The sequence below is a fragment of the Monodelphis domestica genome, chromosome 1, assembly GCF_027887165.1.
Source record: "Monodelphis domestica isolate mMonDom1 chromosome 1, mMonDom1.pri, whole genome shotgun sequence".
In the NCBI taxonomy this organism is placed as follows: Eukaryota; Metazoa; Chordata; class Mammalia; order Didelphimorphia; family Didelphidae; genus Monodelphis; species Monodelphis domestica.
Window position 1 is genome coordinate 709563761 of NC_077227.1, and position 11864 is coordinate 709575624.

Genomic DNA, 11864 nt, shown 5'->3' on the forward strand with positions numbered 1-11864 from the left:
GCTGGGGGGAACTAGGCCCCTACATGTCTCCTGGGGAAGGGTCCCTCCCCCGCGGGTAGCCCGCCTGACTCCCTGGGGAACTTCCTAAGGAGATCACCCCTCTATCCCCCAAGCTCAGGTCCGGGAGCTGGGTAGGTGGGCCCTAGAAACCCCCTCGAGCGCGGTTCCTCCAGGTCAGTGCAGCTACCTTTTCCCTCTCCCAGGGCCCCAAACTGTTGACAAGTCCTTAGGTCGCCCGCCCCCCCCACTCCCCCGATACTCCCCCCAGCTCCCGGCCCTCTCCCAGATCGCGTATAGTCCGGACAGCGGCAGGAAACAGATTGTTGATGCTGTTCCCTTCGGCGCCGGCCCTCCCCCCGGCTCCCACCGCGGCTCTTCCCCCGGCGCCTGACTCTCCGCCCCCCGCTCCTGGGGCCCCAGGCGCCTGCGCAGAGTCTTGCCGGGGGCGGGGCCCGGATTCCTGTCAGCGGCGGTGGCGGCGACGGCGGTAGCGGCGCCCGTCAGTTTTCGCCGAGGAGAAGCCCGACCCAGAGCCGTCGCCTTCGTCCCGTCCCGCCCGGCCGGCCCTAGCGCCCTTCCCCGTCGCAACTTGGCCCGAGCGGGCCTAGTGGAGTTGGGGCTCCTGAGCCCGGTGGGGGCTGCCTCGCAGCGGCCTCGGAGGAGCTTCAGCGGCAGCGGCGGCCGCCCTCGCCCGCGCCGCGCCGCGCCCGCGCCTCCCTCCCTCTCCGACCCCTGGCCTCGTCGATCGCTCGCCGCCCCCGACCCGGTGCCCGAGCTCCCGGACAGGAGGTGCCGCCGCCCGCGCCGCTCCCCCCCCGCCCTCGGGCCGGGCCGGGTCGAGCTGCGATGCCCTCGGACTTCATCTCATTGCTCAGCGCCGACCTCGACCTGGAATCGCCCAAGTCCCTGTACTCTCGAGGTGAGTCACACGGGCGGGGGGCACGACCGAGATGACACGGGTTCAGGGGGCACTACCGGGGAGCCCTGGGCCCCGGGGGCACGGCCTGGGAGCCAGGATGGCATGGGCCCGGGGGGCACGGCTAGGATGGCATGGAGGCGGGAGTAGGGAGACACGGCCAGCGAGCCCAGCCTGGGAGGCACCAACCAGGACTGGCATAGGGCCCGGGGGGCATGGCCAGGATGGCATGGGGGTGTGTGTGTGTGGGAGACACAGCCAGCGAGCCAGGCCCGGGGGTAGCGAGGACACGGGCAGCGAGCCAGGATGGTATGAAGGCTGGGGGGGGGGGAGCCATGGCACCGTCAGTGAGCCAAGCCATGGGGGTGGGGGGCGCTGGACACCAGCCGGGATGGCATTGAGGCGGGGGTGGGGGAAAACGATACAACCAGCAAGCCAAGCCCTCAGGGTGGGGCTTTGGGGGTCACTGGGCACTGGCAGGGATGGCATTGGGGCGGGGGGGTACACACGGGGACGGATGGGGGTCGCAGAGATGGGGGAGAGAAAGTAGGGGGGGAGTAATGGAATCTCTTCTTCCTTTTTCCTTTCCCTCTCTCCACCCTCCCCGATTCCCTGCTGTCCCCTGGTCACTGGCTCCCTAGGGCGGTCCGCCCAGGCTCACTCGGTGCCTGGATGCTGCCTGCTAGCCGCCGCCGCCGCCGCCGCCGCTGCTGCCGCTGCTTGTCTAGTCTCGACTCTGCGGCATTAATCGCTTTAAGTATCTCCCCGCCCCTTTCTCCTCGCCATCCCCCCTCCCCCAGCTCCCCCTCTCCTTTCCTCAGCTGCCGTCGTGCCGGGGCCTCCCGCCTCCCTGCTCACTCGGGGATTACTCACCTCATCCCCCTGCCTGTGCCGCCGGGGTCTGCCCGTGCCGCCGGGGTCTGCCCGTGGCGGCAATTCCTGCCAGAGCCCTACCCAGGAAAGTTGCCCTGCTTGGCCCAAGCGAGTTGGTGTTGTGGCGTCGTCCCTGGTTCTGGGCACGGAGAGGGTCCTGCTCTTTGCCCTGTCCAGCTTTAGCTTGCCCACTCACTTTCGGGTCCCCAGCGTTAACCTTGGCCTACTCTTCTACTTAGCCGGTGGGGACAACCCCCCTAGACCTGGCGCTTTTTCTTCTCCGTCATTTAGCCAAGGAGAGGCCCAAATTTTCATCTATCTCAGATGCAGTTTCTGGGCCCACAGTAAATTATTCCTTCCTTGCATTCACGGATAGGTTGCCTCTAGTCAGACAGATTTTAGTGTTCTGGCCTCTCTCTATGGTACTCATGTAGAAGGACTCCCAAATGCTTGTTATGTTCTTTTGTCATCTGCAAGGGTGGCATTAGAAAGGCCCAAACCAAACTCTCTTAGCTAAGGCCTGTAGGGGATTCCCAGGAGCTGAAGTATTAGCACCTGAGCATGATGCCTGCTGAGGTTAAATTCCTGTACTGGACACCACAAGAATGTGTCAGAACAGGTTCCCTGTGTAAGGGGCATCACACCAAAATTCAACCATTATAATATTAACCTTCCCTTAAGCCACTAGTAAAGGGAAAAGAGGATCACATTTTTAAAAATCCTCTTAAAATGTGAATTCTAATCTTTAAGAGTTTTGATTGGTCTTAACAGCCTAGCATTATTAAACTATTTTACTTCACTTTCACCAAGATTTTCACTGAAGAGGAGGGAAAGAAAGAAATGAAGGTTTAAAAAAATTAACATTGACATAAAAATGTTTAATTAGATCTGAATAAGAAATTTCAGTTTCTGAAAAGTTAGTTAAACTAGTACGCTTTTGAATTTGTACATAGAACCCAACTTAGTAACTGTAACCATTGTCTGTTGCTCTGGTGACTTTAGTTGGCTGCTTACCACCATGATGAGTATAAGCCCTTTTAGGCAGCAGTACCAGAATTTGTTTGGAAATGTAGTTGTGGGTATCAAAAAGAAGAATACAACCAAAAAAAGTGAAGGATGTTAAGAGAACTGGGTTCTATAAATACCAATAAAATAAACAGGTATTGGAATAGATATCAGAGGAATATTTTACTTTATTAAGTAAATTTATTTCAAATTCGAATCAGGTATCTCTGGTATTGTTTAAAGCATAGCAATTTTATTCAGCATTAAATAAAATACTTAATGCCTTTTGTATTTTTCAGATCTTCTCAAATCACACCCACCACAGAATTTTCCTAGGGCCAGACTGCTGGAAAGTCAGCAGAATGCTATTTTAAAGTATAGTGTCAGTATGCAAAAGCTCCCCTTAAAATGGAGAAAGAAAAGTATAATATAAAAAAGTTTGAAATACTGCAAACTCACACAATGTATTTTTAAAAAATTATTAGTAGTAGAGCAACTGATCCTTCTTTTTGAAGGCTATTGCTATAGACTTAATTACTGGGTGTGGTATCAGTGGTGTCTATCCCAGTCTCAGATTTGACTATCAGTGACTTGAGATCTGAAAATCATAAAAATTTTGTTTTTGGTATCCTTTGGGATATGCAAGTTTTAAATTTGTCAACTTCTGTCTTTTCTGACTTAATAATACCATTCTGTGATTTCATAATAAAAAGGAAATTTTAAATAGGAAATAAAAGTGTAGGGAGAGTAGTAGTAGATGAAGTTAATTCTTTTTAGATGACCCATTCATATGGACTAAAAATAGACTTGTTTTATGGAACACTGGAGTATGTGTGTACACACACACACACTTTTAGAGTTTTATGTATGGGGAGTGCTTTAATAAGTTAGTTTTCATAAAACTTTATCACATTCACATTAGTTGAGATTTTGTTTTTACAAAGGATTTGACAAAGTTATTAGGAATGCATTAAATTATATATGTAGAATAATCTAAAAACTTGAATGGTGACTTTACTTGGTTACTGTGTTGACTATGTTTTCATGTTAAGTCTAGCTAAAATAATCTATTGTGCCACTTTCTAGAACAGTGACTAGATTTGAAGGAGATTCTTCAATTCTTATGGATTTTAAGTAATATAGGATCAGTGGCTTCTCTTCATCAAGTCCCATTGACAATTAATCTAGAGGATAACTATTTGAAAGTAGTATCAATGTGAGTTTAATCTTGGTATTTTATTATTTTTGGCCTTAAACTGTTTTAACAGAGTAATCTGCACTATATAAAAAAGTTTGCATCTGAGCATTTATATTTTTCTTTCATTTATTTATTATAAAATATTATATTATTTTATTTTATTGTAAAATAAAATATAAAATATTATTTATTATAAAAATGCTAAATATAAAGTGTTACTGACATTTTTCAAATTTAGGTGAGCTCTTAGAAATATTTCTTGTAATAAATGAGTTTTTATTCTCATTCTGTTTAGTTTGTGATCGTGTATTGAAATCTTTTTAGTTGTGATTAAAAGCGTCCATTTCCATTGTACCAAGTCAGTGTCATAATCTCAGAGTTCAAATAGGATTATATGAAAAAAATTAGGACTTAACTTTGAAAAGTTGATAGAAAAACAGAAATAGCTAAATGATGAAGGTAAATATAGGGATGGAACAGATGGATTGCTTTCATATAGAGGACTGTTAGATAAGGAAATTCTACCCATACAGGTCAGCCAGCATATTTGCTACAATTTAAGGTCTTAGAAAGGTGCCTAGAGAACTTTGAGTACTTAAGGCACTGACAGATTAAGTGACTTGACTGACATCACTATGTAGCATTGAATTCAGAAATTTCAGACTCCAAGGCTGGCTCAATATCTACTGTACCCCATTTTATATATTTACTTAAAGCAAAATTCTTTCATATCATTTGGGGATACTGCTGAATTTTTGAAGATAAAAACAGGCCTTATTGATTCTGCATATTCTCATTTAAGATAAATGTTATAAGGGGTAAATTTGGGGTTATTTAACTAATATATTATACTAATGGTTGCCAGGGATTAATTCAAATCCCAATAAAAATACTCAAGTCAGTTTGGGAATCTTATGGTGGTTTAATTAATATAGAGGGAAGGAATTAAGAAGAAGGAAGAGAGAGAAAAGGGCATAATATTTCTCCAGCCTAGCCTAAACCAAGGGAAGTTCAGAGACCTCAGTCACAAGCCTCCTCCAAGATTAAAACTAGCCCTGCTTCCTAAGAAGATAGTGTTTTTGGAAGGTAAAGGAAGGGAAATAAAAGGAATCAGCCTAAACTCTGAGAGAACTCAGGGAAAGGAAGACACACCTCACCTGACCCTATGCCAAGACGCCAAAACACCACCCAGCACAAAGACCCAGAGCTCAATGCCTCCGCTGACAAAAAGAGTGGCAAGAGGAAGTGACGACTTTTTTTAACATCACTTCCTGTGTCTCACATGTACCAATGGTAGCTTAAGCTTGATTTAGAACAGCCCAGGGGATCTGTCAGTTGTTTCTTATTTGTTACTTGCTAGCACATGCCTTTCATAGGCCATCTTCCTCAACACTTAATTCTTAAGTAGGGGTGTAGACATTCCTGTTAGGATTTTCAAAACTAATCAGGGTGTAGAAAATGAGAAATTCACAATGTTTAATTTAGAACATTTCTTAAGCACTGATATTTCAGTTTAATTTAAAAGAAAGCATTTATTAAGTGCTCCTGGTGTGCAGGGCACTGTGGTAGGTTTTCTTAAAATTTAAATTATATTTTCCATATTGATAGAGCTAGTTTGTGAAATGAATATAGAGTTTTTCTTTTGCTTTCTTTGATAAAGAGTATTTTTGGAAACATTCTCTCTTGTGGTTGGCTACTTAATTTACAATTGTTTATTTGTAGGATTAACTTTAATTGTCAATTATTTTTAGAAACATTTATAATACTATAAGTCCTATGAAACTTAAAACATAAGGACCTTTTTTATACTTCATCTTTGTCATTAAAATAGGTTTTATCATCAATCATTACATTTCTATAGAAATATGATTTTACCTCCTAGGTGAAAGAAAGCTAATTGTAGAATGTTAGAAAGAGGAAAAAAGGCATAGTGGATAGAGAAGTATTCTTAAAGTCAGTAATACCTATTTTCAAGTTTGACCTGTGACATACTCGTTGATTGACCCCTGGGCAAGGCATTTAAACTCCCGAGTGTTCTAGGCATCTCTCTTAAGACTTGTGTTGTAGAGGAGGTGTCATCTTGCATTGGTAAGAGGTTTTTCCTCATGCGGGAGTTCCTTATATTAATGAAATCATAGGTTCAGTTCCTATTCTCTATGTTATAATATGAGTGTCCATTTTGTCCATCAGCCATTGTAGCATTATGGTAATTCTCCATACTAGTTTCTCTTCTCTTTTTCCCTTAGTCCAAATCTGACATAAGAGAATTCACTTTAGCATGCTTTTTTAATTGTATGTTCCTTGAGAACAGGAACTCTTTTATTTCTGTTTGTATTCCCAGAGCTTAGTATATAGTGCCTGGCACATAGTAGGCAATTAATGTTTATGATTTGATCATGTATAGTATCTTTTTCTTGTGTTATCAAGTTTCAGACTATGAGTTTTCTTCAACTGTTACTTTGATCTATTTTAATTTTGATTCATTCTTTATTTGCATATGCTGCTTATTAGGGCTAAAGCCACACAAGATTCCTGTGTTCCTCTTCTCCTACTCCCCCTTACCTCCAAATCTTGCTTAGACAGTACTGATCTGTCAGTCAGGGAACATTTATTAAAGGCTTACTATGAATCAGGTACTGTGCAAAATATGATTACTAAATGCTGAATATACAAAAAATATACAGTATGCACAAAGAAGAGTAAAAGATAGTGACTGTTTTCAAGGAGCTCACAGTCTAATAGGAGAGACAACAAGCAAACAACTATATGCAAGCTATGGATAAGATAGGAAATAATCAACTAAAGGAAGGTCCTAGAATTAAGAGGAATTGCAAAAGGTTTTCTGTAGAAGGTTTTGGATGGGACTTGAAAGAAGCCAAGAGGTGAAAGATGAGGAAAGAAAGAATTTCAGGCATAGGAAACAGAGCTGGAATATATATCTTTCTTTTAAGGGAAAGAAAATTCAAAACCTAATTTTGACCCATTAAAGACATACAATTCCTCATTTGGTGTTTTTCTCAGTAAGAAGAACTTCTACTTATAGGTAAAGGATTAAAGTTAAGCCTTTGTGAAATTTAGGAATTGTTATGTGGAAATGCTTTGCAATACTATTTTATAATAGTAATTTGACATTTATGTAGCATTTTAAAATTTTCAAGGTGCTTTTACATCCATAATCTCACTTGCGCTTCAGTGTACTCAACACAAGGGTAGGGACTATGTATATTATTATTTCCATTTTGGGAAAATGAAGTTAAAGTCATTTGCTTATGGTCACACAATTATTAGTTTCAAAGTTGGAATTAAGATTCAGGTCTTCCTGGTTTTTAAGTCTCATATTTTACCTACCACTTTTCCATAAAGCTTGGCCCTCTTAAGTATGGGATTCAGGTGTCTAGTCTAATGCAATCTCCTTAAATCTTTTTTTATGGAATATTTTTCCACCCTCCGTTCCCAAAAGTGGTTGATGCTAAGTCTTAGGGAAAGAACTTTTTGAGTTCTAGATGGCTTGAAGGTAGTTTTAAAACATCTGTGAGTCAGTACAATTTGACTTTGCTACTTCTTGATCATAGACACTTCCTATTCTTTCTCTTATCAGTACACCAAGATTATATAGGCATCTGTCTGCCTGTTACAGATATTTTACAGGCACCATGTATTTCCAATGAACCCAAATAAAAACCATTTTTAAAAAGTTTGGACTATGTTCCTGGATTTCCAGGAGTCCTGATTTATTTTTGGTCCATATACTTAGGTAGTTATGGTCTTACTTAGTATATAACGAGATCTATTATGAGATTTTACAGGAAAGATTTTATGGCAAACATTTTAAGAATAAAATACTTTATCATATCTATTATACATACCAATTATAATAAAAGTTTAGTTTTAGTGATAACCCATCCTAGTTTCTTCTTTCCAGGGATTTGTCCTATGTTTCTTCTAGATTCTCTACTGCCTGATTTTGACTTTCCCCAAGCTTTCCTCAGATTATAAGGGTTGACATTAGAACTGCTATGTCAGGAATGGGAATGTCTGGTTTCCCCTCTGTAGCTCATACTTTTGTGCCCTATGAAACTGAAAAGAGAATAGAAAGATACATTTTAGTGTCTAGTTGCATTATAGTTTACGTTGAAAATAACAGGTAATTAAATAAAAGGTATAAATCAATATTCAAGAGATGCCCTTGTGGGTTAGGAAGCCATTTTCAAAAAGCATTGAGAAGCCTTTACCAAACTCTCAAGCAAAATTGTTACTTTTTATAATCTTGTATTGTCATCTTCCATACTTGTTGCTGAAGCTATTTAGTAAGATTTCTATAATTGTGTACTTTACTTCATAGTAGGATTCTTCTTTTTTTCTTTTTTGTTTTTCAGGTACAAAACCCACATATTTTAAATTTAGATGATCAGAAAATATTAGTATTACACAGTAGTTAGGCCCATCTCCTGAAGAGGTATAGTGCATAATCTCTTAAATGAATGAAATTCAATAGGTAAAAATGGGAAATGCTGAAAAAAAAGTAGTCTTATATCCATGTGTTCTTTCCTTGCTGTTATCTCATAAAATTGTGTTGAAAATTTAAAATCCTTAAAAATTTATGACAAGATTTAGAAGCCATCCTTTTCTTCCCTGAAAATTATAAGCATTCACTTTAATGGAAGATTAGAAATTTTTGTCTCTATTTAGCAACAACTGCTAATAAAAAAATATAACCTGACTGTATGGTAACTAGGTATACATTTTCCTGTTTTTTTGAACTGAGGCATGTTACTTTCAACATGAACTATTTTATTCTTATTTCATAAGGTAGGCTTAGGGGACATGGTATTGGATGCTTTGTTAACCATGTGACCCTGACCAAATCACTTAACCTCTGCCTGCCTCAGTTTCCTCATTTGTATGTAAAATGGGAATAATAATAGCATCTACTTTTCTGGATTATTGTGAGATCAAATAAAATAACATGTAAAGGGCTTTGTAAACCTTAAAATGCTATTTAAATGACACCTATTATTATAAAAAAGATCATTTAGGGATTGTTTATATATTGGCTATCTAGTTGATAGTAAAGTTATTCATTCTTTCCACATATGAATGTTATCTTTTTTTTTACTTAATGTGTTCTTTTACAGAACATTCCAAATTTAGTTGTTGATTTTTAAGATGGTGTATAAGAAGAGTTTGTAATACTAGGAGGTGTTGGTGATTCTCCCTGCCCGCCCCCCCCCCCTTTAAAAAACCCTTACCCTTCTGTCTTAGAGTTGATACTAGGTATTGGTTCCAAGGCAGAAGAGAAGTAAGGGCTAGGTACTTGGGGTTAAGTGACTTGCCCAGGGTAGCACAGATAGGAAGTATATGAATCCAGATTTAAACCCAGGACCTGCTAGCTTCAGGTCTGGCTTTCTATCTGAGCCAGTAGCTGCCCTGATTTCTCTTTTTAAAAAAAAAATAAACTTGATTGTGATTTTAGAAAATCCTAAAAAAATGATAATGGTACAGCTGTGTGAGAATTACTTGTTGCAAAGAAAAATAATCATGTTTATTGACCTTTGCAATAAATCTTACAACTTTTTATCTCTTAAAAAAGTTTGTGACATGCCTTTGGCTGTATTCTTTAATTCTTTTTCATGAATTCAAACTTCTATTAAATTGAACATTAAATGCATCTTTGATGAACTGTCTGTTTTTAAGTCTACTTTTTTCTTGATTAGAGCCCTTAAGTTTTCAGTGGAGTTTAAATCAGCTGACTGCCTAGAGCAGTGATGGCAAACTTTTTAGAGACCACATGCCCCCACAGAGACCTTGTGCCATGTCCTGCTCCCCCACTGAATGAAGGGCATGCCCCCCCTCCCTTACCCCACACAGGGGAGGGAGAAAGTGCTCCCATTGGGCTGCTGGGTGGAGGGGTGGGTGAAGGGAGGAATTTCCTCAGCATGGGTGGAGAGGGGGAGGGGAGCATGTACTCCCATTGGGCTGCTGAGTAGAGGGATAGGTGATATGAAAAAATGTCTTTAGGCATGGTAGGGAGGGGGAAGTGAGCTGCTCTGCCTGAGTCCCTCTGCCTTTCTAGTAATGAACTCCGGGTGGGGGTTGGGGAGGGCAGTATGTACCCAGAGAAAGCACTCTGTGTGCTATCTTTGGCACATGTGCCATAGATTCACCATCATTGTCCTAGAGCATCAAAATCTGTTATTATCTGTCTCTTGAAAAAATTTCTTAACCTTTCATGATTGTGGCATAGTGTAAAGTCATGTTGCAGGAATCCTTGTTCATTTGGGATTTTCTATAATTCTGATAAGTTCTCAGAGAAGCAGAAACAAACTGCTTCTTAGTTTATCCATATATTTACTCAAGTTTGTAATTTCTTCAATGGGGATAGAATTTCCAAGCCTACTAGAAGTGGAAAAAGTTTTAGCGTTACTGTTTTACACATCTAGTGAAGATGTTAGATCTTAAAGGTTCACTTGGATTTATTGTGACAGAAAATTTGGTGTAGCCTTGGATGAAAAAATGAATTTTATTAGTAAAAATTACTCTTTTTTATTGTCTTGCCCATGATAGATTTTTTTCTCATAGAAATAGATTAGCATATTTTTGTTGTTGTTTTAAAAAAAATCTTTTCTCACAGTTTTTCCAACTTTAAGAAAACCAGGCCACTACAGTTAACACACTTGCCACATAAAATTTTACATTGAGTTGAAATTCTGATGCTGGAGCAGAATCTATTGTGCTTTAGCTGAAATAAAAAAAAACAAAACAGGAATATCAATTATGTTTCATAGATACAATAAAAAATAGATGTGATAAAAAAGAGATAAGCAGGGCAATTATAGTGTGCTTAAAGGTACCATAGTTAACAAATCAATACCAGTATTTATTATATTTGTACCTAACAGCTAAGTATTTAAAAGTCAATCAGATTGTAGGGAGAAATAGACAATAAAACTATAAGAGTGGAAGGTCCTCAGAGTACCCCTTTCAGACCTAGTCAAATAGAACAAAAAGGGGAAAAAAGAAATACATGAAAAGAATTTCAGGAAAATTAGAGATGATCGATCTCTTTTGATAACTGAATGGGAACATAAGGTATTTTACTTATTTCTCAGCATGCATAGCACCTTTGCAAAAATTGACCATGTGTTGGGGCATAAAAACCTCATGAACCAATGTAGAAAAGCAGAAATTCTGAAAGAAATCTTTTATGACTGACATATGATTGACAGCAGTATAATAAAAAAATTAAATAAAGGGATTTAAGAAAAGAATTAAAAATTAATTGGAGATGCTTGCTTTACTTTATGGTAAAACACTGATCATACTGGATAGACCCCCCCCCCCAAAAACCCAAAACAACCCTTGCCTTCTGCCTTAGAATCAATGTGTATTGGTTCCAAGGTAGAAAAGCGGTATGGGCTAAGCACTCAGGGTTAAGTGACTTACTTGCCCAGGTTTCACATAGCTAGGAATTATTTGAGGCTACATTTGAACCTAGAACTTCTTATCTGTAGGCCTGCCTTTCAATCCCCTGAGCCATCTAGCTGCTTCTACTGGATTGACTTTTAACCCTTCTCTCTTACATATGATGTTTGCGTTTCGTTTTAGATCGATACCACTCACCATGTTATTAAAGATTATGTATTCTATGTTCTTTATTGTTTTAAATATAAATGGGTGTTGAATTTTGTCAAAATTCTTTTTAGTAACAAATAATATAATCATGTGTTTGAATTTTTTTGTTATTATTGTGGCCAATGTTTTTTCTTTTTCTTTTTCTTATTCTTATATTCATATATATATATATATATATATGAGAAATATATATATATGAGAAATATATATATATGAGAAATATATATATATATATATATA

At 39.8% G+C, this 11864-nt stretch overlaps 1 protein-coding gene across 7 annotated transcripts in view; it reads left to right on the top strand.

The window, feature by feature from the left end:
* Positions 1-11864, top strand: part of NFAT5 (nuclear factor of activated T cells 5) — a 241361-nt gene that overhangs the window by 84038 nt on the left and 145459 nt on the right. For 2 of the 7 annotated variants that reach the window (XM_001378182.5, XM_056811399.1), the window contains exon 1: positions 442-919. The exons of 3 other annotated variants lie outside the window; for them this stretch is intronic. In XM_001378182.5, coding sequence (XP_001378219.2) covers positions 847-919 — 73 coding nt within the window. In that variant the 5' untranslated portion in view covers positions 442-846. Of the gene's footprint in view, positions 1-441; positions 920-11864 lie in introns of those variants that run through there. 2 more of the 7 variants (XM_056811384.1, XM_007477363.3) reach the window with 1 other exon arrangement.